Source organism: Dipodomys spectabilis, unplaced genomic scaffold (assembly GCF_019054845.1).
Source record: "Dipodomys spectabilis isolate Male_0828 unplaced genomic scaffold, ASM1905484v1 ptg000054l, whole genome shotgun sequence".
Taxonomy (NCBI): domain Eukaryota; kingdom Metazoa; phylum Chordata; class Mammalia; order Rodentia; family Heteromyidae; genus Dipodomys; species Dipodomys spectabilis.
The window spans coordinates 18,408,413-18,426,916 of NW_024870731.1; the positions used below are offsets into that span (position 1 = coordinate 18,408,413).

Sequence of the window (18,504 nt, forward strand, 5' to 3'; positions counted from 1 at the left end):
GCATGCAAGGCAAGCGCTCTACCACTGAGCACCTTCCCAGCCCCTGAATTAGTATTTTGAATCACATTTTATGAGTTCAAATAAGAACTTAAAAGTATATCATAAGGATGAAATTAAATAATACTCAATAACATAGAAAATGAGCAAGATTTTTTTACTTACCATCAACAAGAGATGGTATTGATCTTTCATTGTCAGAGTTTGAGAAAAGAATTAATTCTTTATTGATAAAATCATTGTAAGTCAAATGCTTTGTTGCTGTACCATATAAAAATTGCTAGGAGAAAAGACAAATAACAATATTGTCATTACTATACATAAGTTTTAGTCTCTTTTTTTCCAGACAACTACTCTTTTTCTTTTTTTCTTTTCTTTTAAAATCCAAGTGTCTGTATTTATTTCAGAGCAGTAGATGGCAACTTTTTAACGTACACATTGGAACAGACATTTATTTGTGTACATATTGAGATTGTATAATTTGAGCTATACTTCTGTTTTAGAATATGACAGGAGGAAATATTTCTTTTAACTAAATGTTATATTAACTTCTTTTTTTATTATTAAGGGTTTTTTTTTATTGTGAAAATACCATACAGAGGGGTTATAATTACATGAGCAAGCAATGCTTGATAAGAAATATACTCATTATCTTGCTCAACTACTCTTTTTCATGGTACTAGAGTGTGAACTTTGGGCTTGTGAGGCAAGTGCTTTGCCACTTGAACCACACTCCTGGCCCCCAAGTTTTGCCCAGTCTAGCTTGGTCATAACCCTCCTACCTGCAATCCTCCTTCTTATAGCTTCCCTCACTGCTTATTAATTGAGATGGAGGTCTCCTTAATCTTTTGCCTAGACTAGCCTCACACCACAACCTCCCAGCCTCAGCCTCCCAAGTCAGGCCACAGCTCTGTGTGACTAACCTCTGGCAAACCATGTAACCTACGCTGTCTCCGGTCTTCCATAAAATTTGTTAGCCATTCTTTTCTGTCATCAATCTTCTTCTTACTGAATGCCTGAAAGATTACAAGTAATGATTTCACATATTGAGAATAAAATTAATTCTACTATCAAATTTAAATTTATAAACAACTAATAATTAATTTCTGGCAACTTAATTTCAAATGGTTTTTTATCAAAAATATACCTTAACAGAATCTTTCACTTAAAGAAGTATAAAAGCCAGGGATAATCTGTGGAAATAACTAAAATTCACTACTTTGAATGCTAGAATTTCAAAAGCAACTTATCATAAGAAACAAAGACTGGGAAGAAAAGTATAGTAGATAGGAAAGAGGGGGATGAACAATTTATTTTTCATGAGGTTAATTACCAGGGTAATGGCTGCATCATCTTCAGGACCAGCATATCTAAACAAAATGCGATGCCTTTCCATATCAGCAAAATATTCCTTTGCTTCTTTAGCTGTACTGGTACCCAATCCTGCAGAATTTTAAAAATAGTACTGAGTCACAAATATTAATAGCTGTTTAAAATCATACAGAGAAAAGCCTGTAAGGAAAGTTACAAGATAAATGAAGCTAGCAACATCTGTACCAGTTTATCAATTTAGTAGAAAAGAAAAGACAAACCAGGTATCACATTTTTCCAAACACAAGTATACAATGCTACCTGTTAAATGTGATTACCTCTGAACTGACCACCAGTTAACTAAAAAATAAGGGGACAAAACAATATGTGTATTATATGAAATGAAAGGGATAAAATTAGCAAAATTAAGGATATGGGGAATTACACAGAGCAAAACTCATTTTTTTTTTCTCTTGGTGGTACTAGAGTTTTCAGTTCCAGGCCTTAACTTGCTAGAAAGGTATTTTACTACTTGAACCATTCCCTCAGCCCTTTTTTTCTTTCAGCTGTTTTTCAAATAGGCTCTCCTCTTGTCCAGAGCCAGCCTTAGACTACAATCTTCCTACCTATATAACCCACATAGTTGGAATTAGAGGTGTGCGCCACCAACCCATAGCCTCAACTTGCTTGATAATTGTGACAAAAATATATTTTAAAAATAATATACTGAGGGGCTGGGAAGGTGGCTCAGCGATAGAGCGCTTGCCTTGCATGCATGAGGCCCTGGGTTCGATTCCTCAGCACCACATAAGCAAAAAGAAAAAAGCCAGAAGTGGAGCTGGGAAGGTAGCTCAGTGGTAGAGCGCTTGTCTTGCTTGCCTGAGGCCCTGAGTTCGATTCCTCAGCACCACATAAGAAAAAAGAAAAAAGCCGGAAGTGGCACTGTGGCTCAAGTGGTAGAGCGCTAGCCTTGAGCTGAAGAGCTGAGGGACAGCGCCCAGGCCCAGAGTTCAGGCCCCACAACCAGACCCCCCCCCCAAAAAAAATAATGATAATATACTGAGACTAAAAATCATACCAACCAAACCTAATGTGCTTAGATCTTAAAATATATGTAATAAAAAATAAAACATAAAAGGTGTAATATGTTTGCATTAAAATTTCATGCTATGATGCTTTTTATATGGATACAATTAAGGAATTCTAACATTGGCTGATATTTAAGACATAGACTTCTTAAAGAAAAGTATTATTATTCTTTTAGAAATACATGAGTACTTATAGGCAATACAAAATCTGTAAATTATTTCAAACTATCGTGGCAATAAGAGGTTTCGATTAACCAAGATAGGCCACTGAAATTGTGTAAGGTACATATTATCTTCATTATTATATAATTCTTCATTATTATATAATTTTCTACAAAATTTAAATAAGTAATGACTCCACAAAACTGAAATATTTTAAAACACAAACCTTTGTAGTATTTTATTTTCCAGGCTTTCTGATTTTCTATATGTTTCTTCCACTCATCAAATTCAGGAATACTATAGAAGGAAAGTTCTTGCTTATTTTTGCTCGCCTTAAAATTAATTAAATAAAGAAATTAGTGTTTCTGCTACCTTTTAAGACAACAGTATAAAAATATAATAGTGTAAGTAATACCTTTACAATAGGAGTAATGAATTCTTCAAGAAAACCATGCTTCAAAAGTGATGGCCAATTGTGATGAATGAAATTAATAAGCAAGCCTTTTATGTGAGAGCCATCTTGATCCTAAATAAGTGAAAAGTAAAAAGTTCTGTAGGTTTTACAAAATATAACTAATTATAGCTAAGATACAGCTGTAATCAAATTTAAAAATGTATCACCTAAGGCAGAGAAATAAAATTTCATTCAAATTTTAAAGCTACATTTTACAAACTACACATTAGATGTCATACCAAAGAATTTTCTTTTAAATACAAGTAAGGAACATAGCTAGTGATACATTCAATGTTCTTGGTCTTACAAAATATACTGTTTTATAGATTACTCGATTTCACTAAGTTTTATAAATGGCTTTAAAGATGAAAAAATACATATAACATTGTTATAATGCCACTTAGTTGGGTAGTGGGACAAGAAACACAGAGTTATAGGTATTCACAAGATTGTTCTTGACATAAAAATTGCAAAGCTTCTGCTTAAAACAATATAACATTTTTCCCATTGGAGATACTTCTCTTCAAATGCTTTTAAAATACACCATTGGATGCACATGAGATTCTTTTTTTTTTGTCTATTTTCTAAACATAAGTCAAGTTCAAACCACAGTACTACCAAAAAAGAAGTTAGTTTCTTATTTTTTCCTGATTATTTACCTTTTATAAGTCTCCTGATTTTTTTGTATCTCCATTTATGCCAGCAAATTTCCCACTCATATTTATCATTTCATTCCTACTTACAGATTTAGCTGCTCTAAGACAACACTGCATCTTGCTCTTTTCATATTTACTGCACTTAAAAATACTATTTAATATACTATCACTTAGTAATCAATGATTGGTATAGAAAAATTAAGTAAAAAAGTGTTTCACATAAGTTTTTCCACTGTAAAGTAGTTTTTGTAATTTGTTTGTACACTATCACATTTACACATGTTATCTTAAAAATTGAATTTCTAGAGCTGGGGATGTGGTTCAGTGCACAGCTCTAGCATTCCCAAAGCAGTAGGCTTTATCCCTGCAACCCCTCTGTTTTTAGCATTTTCAAATTAAAAAGAAAAAATCTAAAACTACGAATTGTAAATTGTAAATATGTAATAACTTTCAAACCAACCTGGTCAGTCATAATCATAATCTTTCCATAACGCAAGGTTTTCAGAGATTCTGCGTCATCATAGCTTTTCTTGTATTGTAGACCAACTATTTTAATAATATTGTTTATTTCTGCATTTTCCATGATCTGTGTCAAAAAGAAAAGTATAGGAGGAAGTATTTTAAAAGCATTAAAACATATGAAATGTAAGTCCAAATTTATATTTTATAATACAAAAATTTTAGTAACATATTAGAAATACCATAAACATGGTAGGATATATATATATAGATAGATATACAAACCTGTTTGTGAGAAGCTTCTCGTACATTAAGAATTTTACCCCTGAGTGGAAAGACTCCATATCTGTCTCGTCCAATCACACCTAATCCAGACACCGCCAGTGATTTAGCAGAGTCTCCCTCTGTCAATATCAATGTACACTCCAAGGAATGTTTGCCACCTAAAAAGTTAAAAATCATGTAGATTTTAAATTAACATAATGTATATTATATATAGTCTCTATATATTTGAGTATATATGATTTATTCTCTCTATAGATACATTCTATAGGCTATGATATATATTATCTCCATATTCTAATATATCCTATATATTAGAAAAATAAAGCAAAAAGAATAATAATAACAGTAAATGATTAAATCATATCATGTTTAGCACAATTTAAATATTAAATATATTTATTGAATTCCTATTCATTGAAATCTAGCAATATGTGATACCTATGGCAATATCAATTTTACTCTAGACAAAAATGTCAATCTAAACAAAACATTTTTATAAACTTTATAAATTAAAAGTTAATATATCTTTCAAAAATATTCTGAATCTTACCAGCATCATTAGCATCATCCAGTTTGGGAATGCCTTTGATTTTACTGTATTTCACTGATGAACACTTCTTATTCAGCTGAGTCTGAGCCTTAAATTTTACCCAATTCAAGATACTTTCTACAATGCCACAATTAGAGGCCTTAAAAAAAAAATGAAAGAGCAATGCTATAATAATAAACCAAATTCATAATTAAATAAAATTTATACTGGTTATTACTGACAAAGCTGGAATAGGTATTTTTAAGGTAAAATAATGATGATAATACTAATACATTTTATTTAGCCTGTTACCATGTATTATATTGATTTACTAATAAGTAAAAAATAAAAATATTGCTGCAACTAGTTTGTAAAACTAATTCAGGCATCTACATACATTATGATCTATTGTACTGAAAGACAAACATGAACGAAGAGCTATTCATATATGAAGAATTATAATAAACTTCATAATGAATATACACTGTTCTTATATTAATTTTGTTAAAATTAATAGAGTAAAAGCTGGTCCACTCATGAATTTACAAGCTGGAAAATTCCAGACATTATCTCTGATATTCTTCACTACAAACTATGAATCTTGAATTCCCAAGGCAAATAAAAAATATTAACAGAAAGGGAAATTAGGATAAATTTAGGAATTTATGACTATGCATCACTTTTTAAATAGTGTGATGGTAATTTCACCATGATGTACTGTTTATAATTTACAGTGAATTAACATGTAACAACACATTACAAGAAGTACAAGAAGTTAAGCTTCTTCAATTCCAAGTCCTAAAAGTTTGTTTGTTGTTGTTTTTTATCAGTACTGGTGGCTTTGAACTTAGGGCCTTGAATTTGCTTGGCAGGCACTCTACCACTTGAGTCAAATCTCCAGCTTTTTTCTTTATTATTTTTCAGATAGGGTCTTCTTGCTTTTTACCAGGGCTGACCACCCCATTCTTCTTTTTAGTTACTTACACAGCTTAGGTAATAGGCAATAGCCACCTTGTCAAGTTTTTATTAGTTGAGATGGGGGTGTCATGAACTTTTTGATCAGGCTAGCTTAACAACTAAAATTCTCTCAAGCCTAGCATCCTGAATAGCTAGCATTACAGGTTTAAGCCATCAAGCCCAGCTGAAACTTTTTTTTTGTCATCTTTAGTGATAATGATTTAAGTGTATGAGGACATAAAGAAACATTAGTATAGAGTATTTTAGTGCTTGACTTCATTATGATTAAATTCCAAAGTACCACTTCTATAGGCCTTAAACCAGAACTTAGAAACCAACATTGTTTCTGTCTTTAAGATCCTACCTTTGCAATCTCTACTACTACAATCTGACAAATGGAAATTACACACTATTCCTTCACCAAACTATCAACTTCCAAAGCTTTTCTTCTTTATATTCCCACTGCCAAACTCACTTCCCAGATACTTAATAAATGTTTCTTTGGTGATATCATTAACATGGGAACTAAATCAAATCTAGATTGTATAAACAGATAACAGAAAGCTAATAGCCACAAGAGTCAGTTGCAAATCAAAGATTTATCATTTACTAGTATGTTCATCTTATAGATGAAACTTTAAAGCATATAGAAAGAACTATATTTTATGTTATATATTTGATACTTCAATAGAAAAACTGTAACTGAGTATCAAAGACTCATACCGATAATCTTAGCTTCTCAGAAGCCTGAGAACTAGATCATAAAGCCAACCCAGTCAGAAAAGTTCATGAGACTTCATCTCCAATTAATCAGAAAAAGTCTGGCCTGGAGGCTCAAGTGGTAAAGTACCAGCTTTGAATATGAAAATTAAGAAGATTGAGAGGCCCTGGAATTAAACCCTAGTACTAGCACCAAAAAAACAAAGTTTATCCTTTGAAGTCATCAGAATTAAACATGTTAGTTTATAGTCTAAACATGCCTACACCAATAATTCATTTTATGAAAGAGAAACTAGTCACAAATAGAACAAATAAATCAAGAAAACTATTTAATTAACTATCATAATACTGAAAAATAATGTAAGTTTTACTCACTGCTTTAAAAAATTTTTCTGACAGTTGGCATTTGGACCCAAAACTTTTGGGCTGCAGAGTCATATTTTCCTTAGTCTGGGAATCAAAAGTTGGATTTTCAATAAGACAATTAATAAAAACCCATATGTGGTTTTTTACCTGTGGAAAAAGAACCAGAATAAAAAGGTCAACAGAAAAACTGGTATTCTCTTTGTTTTATTTTTTTTTATTGTCAAGGTGATATACAGAAGGGTTACAGCTACATAATTAAAGTAATAAGTACATTTCTTGTCAAACTAAAACTGATAATCTTTAGTAATTTGGCAGAACATATAGAGCATCACTCACTTGAAATGGTTTCACTGAAACACCAGCTTTGTTCTTTTTCTTAACTACTTCAATCAGTTTACCAACAACTTGATCTACCACATAATCCACATGCCGGCCACCCTAGGAAGGGAAAATAAAGAATCCAAAATCTTCCATAAGTAGAGTATTCAACAATTTGATGGCTTTATATTAAACCTATTTTCTAAAGGAGTAATGAGTTTCAAAATGACAGTCTGGACTTTTAAAATAACACAATTTATTGTTTATTTTGTTATTTTAAATGAAGTATTATTATTTCACCAATGACCTGGAAACAATAAATTTGCATGCATACTTACTTTTGTAGTTGCGATACTATTTACAAAACTGATTTGCTGGAATCCTTTTTCACTCAATGTGAGACAAACATCCCATCTTTCATTGGCAAGTTCATGAATAACTTTCAAGGCCACTCCAGTTTCATCCAATTTGTCTTTCACATAAAGGTCTACATAACTGCGAAATCCATTTACCTATTAATATAAAAAACAAATATTAATTGTACTCTGACAAAAGAAATAGGTGAATAGCATTTGGTGAATAGATATATTTTTTAAACAACAACCCTTAGCCCCAGATCAAACATTCATGTCTTTCTTGATGGTATTCTTGATCCCTGTTCTTCAAAAAAGAATTCATTATTATGTATATTAGACAAAGAAGTGACAGCTAAATGAATTACTATAAAATATTACAAATTTTTAAGTATTTAAAAAGACATTGCTAACGTCCGGTATTAGCTCAATAGATGGTTGAAACAAGGCACTGCTATTCTTACAAAAAAGTCAATTGATAAAATTATTTTTCCTTAATTCAAACAACAGAAGTCATGGTATAGTTGACCATCCTAAACTCTGGAATGCCTTTAGAATGCCTTCAGAGGTGTGTGTATGTGTATGGTATATATATATACATATATATATATGTGTGTGTGTGTGTATATATGTATATATATATAGACACATACATATATACATATATATTCATATATGTATGTATATTTATATGTATACATATATTTGTCTATATATATATATATATATATACACATCACACACATACACATACCTCAGAAACTGAGATCTATACTACACCAAGAATGAAGAACAATGGAAACAGAAAAAAAAGTAAAATATAACCTTTTATTGTATTTTTAATTCCTTTATGAGAAAACTTAACTTCATAAAACAATAGCAACAATGTCACTACTTTTATTTCTTTTATAGTCATAACTTTTTGGGGAGAGAGTGGGGTGTGGTGGGGTTGAAGTCAGGATCTTACATATGCTCAGTTTAGCTTGCTCAGGTAGCACTCTACCACCTGAATCATGCTTCTAATATAGCTGATTATTTTGGAAGTACAATCAGTTTTCTTTTGCCCAGGCTGGCTTTGAACTGTGATCCTTTAGGTCTCATGCTCCTGAGTAGCTAGGATTACAGGTATGAGTCTACAGCATCTGTTTTGTATTTTATTTTTTTAACTCATTTATGTAGTCATAGCTAGCTCTTCCTGCCTTGACCTCCTGAATGCTGGGATTACTAGTGTTGTACACCACCACACATGGCATTTGGGCTATTACTTTTCCAAACATTTTTTTCTGTTTCATTATTTTTCTTTTTGATCTGGTTCATATAACCTTTGTAGAAGTGAAATTTATGACAACAATGACACAAGAGATGGAAGAGAGAACCTGGTATTATACTGCTATAATTACTTATATATATTATACTTACTTATATTGCATATATTACATTTATATTATACTTTCACTATTCACAAAGTATTATTTGAAGGTGGGTTCAACTTATTTAGAAAAGTGTATTTATTGCAAACCCTATGTAATTTGCTAAGGTTTAAAAATATAAACAGAGAAATAGAGTACATTCAGTTTTTTAATTCTCAATTAAAACCAGAGAATACAGAATAAGACTAAGAAACAACATAAACCAGCAATAAAAATTAGATAGCAGATGGTAGATTTTATTCCAAATAAATCAATAATCACTTTAAATGTTATTCATCTAAACACACTGGTTAAAAGAAAGATCAGAATATATTGCAAGAAAAAAATCCAATTATATTTATCTTGCTTATAAAACACTGTATTAACTTTTTTTTAAAAAGACACTTACAGGCAATTTCTTTCCATTAAACATGACCTTGACCCCTTTACATGAACCTGCCAAATCATATGCTCTTCTGGTCATGAGGGCTACAATATCCTTGTCAAGTTTTTCCATCTTAAATTTAGACAGGTCTGGTTGGAATGTTATACATGTGTAATCCTCACCATCAAAATGTTTAATTTTGGCTTCAGAAGTCTTCATCATATTGTTCATCCATGTCTTTAAAAGAAAAATTACTCAAGTAAGAGTTTCATAAATACTCTGTTCATGAAATATATATTTAATCCAAGATAAAAAAAATCCTTGTAACTGATATTTAAATATGAAAAAATAAAAATATTACTACTGAACATGAAAAATTATAAATATTACTATTATAGTTTCATATTGAAAACAAAATAAATTGCACAGCTTTGTATACTAGCAATAAAATATCTTTCAAATCCAACAGGTCATATAGATTCTTTTTCTTTTTTTGTCAGTGGTGGGGCTTGAACTCTGGGCCTAGGCACTTTCCTGAGCTCTTCAGTTCAAGGCAAGCACTCTACCATTTGAGCCACAGCACCACTTCTGGTTTTCTGGTGGTTAATTGGAGATAAGAGTCTCATGGACTTTGCTGCCCAGGCTGGCTTTGAACCACCATCCTCAGATCTCAGCCTCCTAAGTAGCTAGGATTACAGGTGTGAGCCACTGGCACCCAGCTAGATTCTTTACAAGAATAAACAAGCATGATACAGTTTCTGACCAAATTATTTTAGGTTGTATAAAATTTCAAAACTACCTTTTCAAAGGCCTATAAAAATGTTTTAACTGTGATTCAATAAGAAAGTCTACAAGCATGCTAAATTTAAGTATATGAGGCCTAGAATTTTTTCACTAATACTAGACCAAGTTAAAGACGTCTGCTAACGCATTCAACTAGGGGAAATGATGAGGCTTATATAAAATCTGCCAGACATTCCAATATGATTTTGGAATCACGCATAATGCTCTAAAAAAAACTAATGCTTAGAAGGAAGAAATGAAGAAATAAAGAAATGAAAGAAAGGATGAAGAAGGAAAGGAGGGTAAAAAGATGGGAGGAGGGAAGGAGATATCACTATAATTGATCTAAGGTTCTACTATCTAAGCAAAACACAGAAACATTGAAAAAAAACACGGATGCTTTTATCATACCTGCTTAAAACTATGCTTGTATTCTTTACAAGCAGTTTCTACTGTAAATTTTGTACTGAAAATATTACAAAGTTTTGCACCATAACCATTGCGGCCACCTGTAAAACAAAAGAAATATCTATAAAGGAGTTTTGTTAACTTACCTATTAAGTAGCAAATCTGTTGCAAAATAGTTCTACCTATCACACTATCCATCACTGCTGGAATATTCCTTACTTTGTTTTACATTTAAAGAAAAATACAATTAAAAGGTAGCACATATAGTAATATGTTTAAAACAAGTATTTTACAGATTATTTTCACAATTTCAAAAAATAAAGGTTGGTATCTCATCATACAGTAAGTCTAGGTGAATATAAAATTTGTTTTTTCTATTTATCAACCTTTAAGAGACTTAGTTTTAAAAAATAAATAAATAAACTACTACTTGGATAACATAACTTTTCCAAAGCACTTTCAACTTTATTTTTAGAGTCTAGATTTTTAATCTTAAGCCATAAGAAAAACAATTTAAATTAATTTAATATCAAAAGATGTGTATAAGTAACAACAAATTTATGTACACATGTATCTTCAGCAATGTAAAAGTTAATGTATTAGCTGACTTTTAAAATGATACTGTCAAACTATATAATCAAAACAAAGAGCTGGGAACTGGTGGCTCACACCTGTAATCCTAGCCACTCAGGAGGCTGAAATCTGAGGATCATAGTTCAAAGCCAGTTCAGGCAGGAAAGTCTGTGAGATTCTTCTCTGATTAAACACCAAAAGCCCATGTTGAGCTGTCGCTCAAGTAGTAGAGTGCTGATCTTGAGCAAAAAAGCTCAGGAGCAGTGCTCAGACCCTGAACTTGAGTTCAAGCCCCAGGACTGGCACCAAAAACAAAAACAAAAAACTTACATATCAACAGGAAATTTTAGATTTCTATGTTAAGAAAGTAGTACTGTACAGTCAAAATTTAGACTTTACCTGTAACTTTTTTCTCATCATCATCATAGTTACTGGATGTTAAAAGCTGTCCAAAAATTAAAGCAGGAACATAAACTTTCTCTACTTTGTGTTCTACTACTGGAATGCCTTTCCCATTGTTCCAAATGCTAATAATGTTTGATTCACTGTAAATAAATAAGTTTATTTATTTAGAGTTTAGACCTTAAAATTAAATCTACATTTAATTTCAATAAAAGTAATATAATCCAAAATAATCTAAATGTATATAAGCAAGCTGCCAGTCATTACCAATCAGAAGACATTGTCTTATCATTCTTGGTCAGAGCACACATTTCAATCATATGTCACAACTCAATTTAAAGAATCACTAAGATTTCCAAAGCAATGACACAATTTCTCAGAAGAGGTTCTTCTTAACCTCTCAGGAAAGAGTAAAAGGAGTATTACTTCTATAAAAAGTGAACTATGTATTCTCTTTATATACTTTATATATAATCTTCCTGATTCATTCTATCAGTTTTAAAATACAAAGTTTGACACCCTCTATATTCAGTAAGTCTATATAAATGGGAGTTTGGAATTTTCTGTTATAGTTACCTCTCTATTAAAAAGTTTCAATCATATCAATTCCAAGATAATAGTATTTAGTTCTGTAGCTACTAAGTAACTATTTAGAATTCTATTACTGTATCACCTGCTCCATCAATAATGTTCACAAAGCTGGGCACCAACTGCTCACACCTGTAATCCTAACTACTGGGAGACTGAGATTGTTGTCCATTGAGACCCCTCTTCAATGAAGAATTAGACATGGAAACACATGTCTGCTATCCCAGCTACCAGGAACTATGGCATAAAAGCCTAACATAGGAGAATCTTACCCAGGTGTGTATCCAGACTTTATCTCAAAAACATAAAGCAAAAATCAGGCTGCAAGCATGGCTCAGTGATAAAATTATCCAAATTCTTTTAGAAAAGATAGATAACATATACTAACTTAATATTATAACCAAACATACATTATTACACCACTAACTTTTTTTTAATTACACCACTAACTTTTGACCACACCAACCTGAAATTAAATTGAGAGTAAGGCTGTATCTGAATTATTAAAATTTCATGATTATTAGGGAAAATCTTAAAGGTAAGCTAACTAATGAAAGTAAAAAAGGCAAATGTAACACTTTGTGAAAGGCATGCAAGTAAAATGGTACAAACAGATGAACTATGCTTCTAACTTAAAATGATTCTATTTTTATACCCATCATCATAGTGAAATCTAACTAGCCAAACATGGGGAAAATATTCTAAATATTCTAAAATTTAAACAATGTATTTAACATTAAACAATGTCGTATGCGATAAAATAGTCCAAATTAGTCCAAAATAGTCATGAAAAATAAATTTCACTCATAATGTACTCAAAGTAGCACTAATAGCCCTACCCTTAAGTCTTAAAGAAAGGGTAAGAAGGAAAAATGGAGTGATTCTTCTAGCAGCTAAAATGGGAATAACAGCTTCAAAGAAAAATGGTTTCTGCTAGTTCCCATAGGGAAGTACTTGGAATAGTTGAGGGAAGAGTATTCTAAATAACAGAGAAGGTAAAAATTACAAAGTCTGATGCAATAAGGAAACAAAATGTACTAAGTATATACATTATGCATTTGAGAAGTATTTATAAATTTAGGATTTCGTAAATAAAACAACAGTATAAAAGGTAAATTTGAAATATACTTACGGATCAATAGAAACCTTAATACAGGTCATGTTCTTATCCCTCTGCTTATTGTCAGCAGCATTAACTATAAAATTAAATATCTCCATGAGTAATAAAACATTGTCATATAAATAAAAATATGTACATACAACTGTATGTGCAACCCTACTTAATATAAACATCTATATATAGTTAATTTTAATGCCAATTATTTCCAAGTTCTACTTTTAAAAAAAATCTCATTTTTTAAAGAAAATTCTTAGTTTTACATCACATCAAATCACTTCAATATTATCTACCAAAAAAAAAAAGAGGCAAAAATTGCTGCATTTATCCCCCTAACTCTAGAAGTAAAAAATTTTAATTTATTGTTTTTATTCTGGTAGCAAATAATTACTGTCTCCTTCAATAAAAGAGAGATTTTATGTGCAAAATAAATTGAAGCCAAACAATTTTTGCTTTTTTCTTTTTGGTGGTGGTGGGGGTGGGTGGTCATGGACTTGAACTCTGGGCCTGGGCACTGTCCTGGAGCTTTTTCATTCAAGGCTAGTGCTCTACCACTTTGAGCCACAGAACCACTTCCAGTTTTCTGGTGGTTAATTGGAGATAAGAGTCTCAGTAACTTTTCTGCCTGGGTTGGCTTCAAACCATGATCCTCAGATCTCAGCCTCCTGAGTAGCTAGGATTATAGGCTTGAGCCACCAGTGCCCAGCTAAACCAGTTATTGTTACCTGAAGATACCCTGAGGAATCAAAATTCTAAATCTTATACTGATGTTACCTCATGAAAATACAACTATAAGCTAACCATCAAATTGAACTTCAGTCATAAAATATGTTCCTGACAAACACTGTGTAATAAATCTAAAATAAAAACCAAAATAATACTTGGAAAGCAAATTTGAGATGACAAAACATAATACCTCTAGCTTTCCTTATATTTTCCTAAGGACCAAGATCAAAGGGAGTCATACAACCTTATAGTATATGAAATCTCAAATTATACTAATAAGGGAGTAAATAAGGACTCTCTAGAAAGTTCAACATTAAAAACATTTCCAAAGTACAAGTATTCCCTAGGAGTCAATAAATCATTCATAATTCATTATAATTTAACTTATCATGTGATTTGGAAGGAACAGAGATCATGTAGAGCAATGGTTACTAAACTTGTCTACTCAACAGAAATACCTTAACAGCTGGTGAAAAATATGTATTTACATGTCCCACATTCAACTCAAGATCAGGACCCTGTTGTTTCCACATTTAATTTACCCCAGGTAACTGTGACTCTGGTAAACCCCAGAGTTCTACACATTCAAGAGTACATATCAAATATTGAGATTACACACTTAACACATTCACTTTACAGAAGCTCTCTGAACTTTATACATATGAGCAAATAGAAACATAAAGATATGAAAAATATTGCAACTAAGCATATTACACACACACACATCTATAGTGAAATTTATATAGCCAAACATTTGGTAAATATTCTATAATATTTACATATATATGGGCATTAATAGAAACAGATGTGTTAATCCTACACAAGTACTCACCGAGGATTTCATCAAAGATCTTGTATAAACCTGGAACAAAGGTAACCTCTCTGCAATTCATTCCTACATCTTCATCATATACCCACATTAACTGCATTGAAAGAAAAATTCAAAATATTTTACTCCATAGCATATATATCATCAAGCTTACAAAATATAATCTACATTGTCATTTACTCTATGCAAAATAGATCTTCAAAGGAGAAGTGTGTGTGTATATGTATACATATATGTATATATTTATATTTAATTTTGTCTAAAGTCAAGTTTGCTATTCATTCAATTTAACCTCAGAATTAAAAATTTGTTCATTTTATTTCAAGTCGGTATTCAGGTCTGGAGATTTCCTTGTCCTCTTTAAGGCACCAAGAATCATCAGGACAATACTTAAATGAAACAGAAATCTATAGAAACATATTTATTTTACAGGTTTACCTCATACTTTATCTTTTCTACAGTAGAGATAGCAGAGTAAAATAAAATAAACTCATCACTTTGACCTTCCAAAACTTAATAGGCTTAAACAAGAATAAAAACTATATGTGTGTATGTATACATATGCAGTATATTATATATCATATAGTTATATATGATATATAACATGTACAGTCAAGTTTATAATTATAATTAATAGCATTTATGTATAAATTCTAAAAGGTAAATACTATTAAAGTTAAACCACAGCATGAATTTGTGGACATTTGAAAAATCCATATGGTACTCTTTTAATCTACACTTCTGATAGTATTTATTTCCAGAATGAAATAAAGGCATTTATATTTCTCCTAGATTGCTCTCCATTTTTGTTTTTGTTTTTTGTTTTGGTGTGAGGGGGCAACAAATAGGGTCCTTTGCATATTAGGGAAGATATCTACCAATGAGCTACATTTCTAGGCCCCTCAATGTGAAATTACGAATTTGCAAAGTCTATGGATAAGAATAATCTATTGATATATTTTTGAAGTAAACATAGTTACATATTCCTAGTTCAATCAATTTTAGTAAATAATTACCTGTGTCAGTGGTTCCACTGATCCAATATATGTATCAGGACGAAGGAGAATGTGTTCAAGTTGTGTTTTCTTCTGATATACTCGTTCAACAGATAACTTCTTTGAAGAATCATTTTTGTTTGCTATTTCTGACTCTTCTTTCTTTGCAGCATTGTTCTGATCAAAAAGAGTCTAAAATTAACCAAAAAATCAAATTTAAATAACCTACCAAGGGGTAAACTAAAATGTGTATGGACACGATATGGGCTTTTCTAATAGAAAATTAAACAGATATACTAATGTTTAAAGTCTGAAAGAATGTTGATCTTTCTACTGAAACTCTAGTTTTCTTTATAACATGAAGCTGCAGTATTGATTGCACTTAAACTAGGAGTATATCCAGTCACCAGAATTATTAGAACTTGTCTGTTCAACTCAGAATACACATATTTCCTGGTTCTATAACAAGTGCATCTTTAAATTTCTCAAAACTTCCTGACAGATGTGAGTTCCAGTCAGGTTATAGAAGCACAATAACTAAATGTGAGTGGTTACAGGGATCCCAAAATCTTCAGATGAAAGTTTCCTGCCATTAAGCTAGTGAACACTATGGTAGAGGCTACATGAAAGTGACCTACACAAAATATTACCCTATGTAGTTAATAACACTGATATGGCTAGAAAACGACTCTTAAAATCCTCAAATTTCATACATTTGTAGATTATCCTACTATCAGTTCTGGGTGCCATAATACTGTGGTACCCTATGATTCTAGTTTCTCTGTCAATTCCATGTACATAGAGATTGTTGATGTGAAGGTAGATGAGGACTAGTTCAAATTCCCAACAATGAAGATTTCCAGGTTTTTTGTTTGCTTGTGGGTTTTGTGCCACTGCTGGGACTTTAACTCAGAGCCTCACACTCTTCCTTGTCTTTTTCTGTTAAGGCTGTCACTCTACTACATGGGCTATACCTCCACTTCCAGCTTTTTGCTAGTTAACTGGATATAAGAGTGTCACAAACTTTTTTGCCCAGGCTGGCTTTGAATCTTGATCCTCACACTTCAGCTTTCTGAGTAGCTTAGGATCACAACAGGTATGTCCCACCAGTACCTGGCTTTCTGTCTTAACTAATAAGAGAAGAGAACATTCTACTTCTAAAATTTCCCTCTTAAAACTGATGAGACATCCCACTAAAAAGAAGGGTATTATGATGGTCTACTTTTTCTAGAGTCAAAAAATAACATACAATAAAAACTGACATAGCTCAAAGGTTTTTGATTTTAGTAAAAATACAAGACAAACAACATAAGATAGAGTCTGTGTATTTAAACAAATAAAATACAACTTTGTTCTTTGGCATAAATGTACCATCACCTTTAAAAATTACTTTATAAAATGTCATTGCTAGATAGGCTCATGTCTATAATCTTAGCTATTCAGAGGATAAGATCTACAAGATGGCTGTTTGAAGCCTGCCCTGGCAGAATGACCCAAAGACTCTATCACCAAATTAATCAGTATAAAAGCCAGGCTGTAACATGGCTTAAACAGGGCTCAGCAAAGGAAGCCAACCAAACAAATGTGAGTTTAAACCCTGGTACTGGCAGGAAAGAAGAGGGAAGGGGAGGGAAGGGAAGGGGGAGGAAGCAGAAGAGGAAGGGGAAGGGGAGGAAGGAAAAGAAAGGAAAGGAGAGGAGAGGGCAGAGGAGGGGACGGGAAGGGAGAGGAGGGGAGAGGAAGGGACAAAAAAGATGTGTGATGAATAGTTTAAAGCAAAATAAGAGTTGTGACACACAAGCCCTAAGGAAATTCAAACATTAAGTATAGTTTCCCAATGTCATGAATTTTATGTAAAAGTGAAGAGATTTAATGTTCCAAACAAGAGTATAACAAATAATTTAATTTTTTACTACATTTATGCTGTTCTCATACATTCTTTCATTTATACATTTACCTACTAATATTTCTGAGTCATTTAAAAATTGCTTTCGATAAAAAGAAAATTATTTTTTCAAATGGGCTAGGAAAATAGAAAAATAGCTAGAAAAAAGACTGTAATGATTAAGATAAAAAAAAATACTTTCATAGGCATTACGAAATTTAATGTGGGTAATGTTCTATCATTAATCTAGAACTCAAATTCTAAGTTTGCAATTATTGACATAGAGATTAGGGATATACGAAAGCTGTAAGCATTCCTCTTCGGGCAATTCCTTCAAAACAAATGTAATTACAAGAAAAAAATATTTTTACCATTACCTAATTTAAACTTCTAAATTGGTCCTGATGATACACCTGAACTAAAGCGTGGACAATAGGGGTAAAGCTCTACTTCATGACTTTTTGAAAAACTTACTACTTTTTTCTCCTCTTGGGCATTTACCCAAAAGACCACATACCATGATACAGTAAAGCCACTACTAGCACAACCATGTTTGTTGAAGCACTATTCACCATACCTAAGGTATGGGATCAGCACAGCTATTCCTTGATGGATGTATGAATCAAGAAAATGTAGCATATAATATATATCTATACTACAATAGAATTATTTATCTATTAGAAAGATTATTATATCATTTGTAAAGAAATGGAACTATCTGGAAAAATTAAGTGAATAAACTAGATTTA

At 31.7% G+C, this 18,504-nt stretch overlaps 1 protein-coding gene across 2 annotated transcripts in view; it reads right to left on the reverse strand.

Moving 5' to 3' along the window:
• Positions 1-18,504, reverse strand: part of Top2b (DNA topoisomerase II beta) — a 63,369-nt gene that overhangs the window by 29,158 nt on the left and 15,707 nt on the right. Inside the window, exons 2-18 of one of the 2 annotated variants that reach the window (XM_042680072.1) lie at positions 15,892-16,047; positions 14,879-14,969; positions 13,336-13,399; positions 11,613-11,758; positions 10,644-10,741; positions 9,474-9,686; positions 7,641-7,814; positions 7,321-7,422; positions 6,994-7,131; positions 4,963-5,101; positions 4,413-4,570; positions 4,129-4,254; positions 2,974-3,084; positions 2,785-2,890; positions 1,331-1,440; positions 921-1,013; positions 163-277 (exon numbers count right to left, since the gene is read on the reverse strand). In XM_042680072.1, coding sequence (XP_042536006.1) covers positions 163-277; positions 921-1,013; positions 1,331-1,440; positions 2,785-2,890; positions 2,974-3,084; positions 4,129-4,254; positions 4,413-4,570; positions 4,963-5,101; positions 6,994-7,131; positions 7,321-7,422; positions 7,641-7,814; positions 9,474-9,686; positions 10,644-10,741; positions 11,613-11,758; positions 13,336-13,399; positions 14,879-14,969; positions 15,892-16,047 — 2,140 coding nt within the window. Of the gene's footprint in view, positions 1-162; positions 278-920; positions 1,014-1,330; positions 1,441-2,784; positions 2,891-2,973; positions 3,085-4,128; positions 4,255-4,412; positions 4,571-4,962; positions 5,102-6,993; positions 7,132-7,320; positions 7,423-7,640; positions 7,815-9,473; positions 9,687-10,643; positions 10,742-11,612; positions 11,759-13,335; positions 13,400-14,878; positions 14,970-15,891; positions 16,063-18,504 lie in introns of both variants that reach the window. The other variant, XM_042680071.1, reaches the window with a different exon arrangement.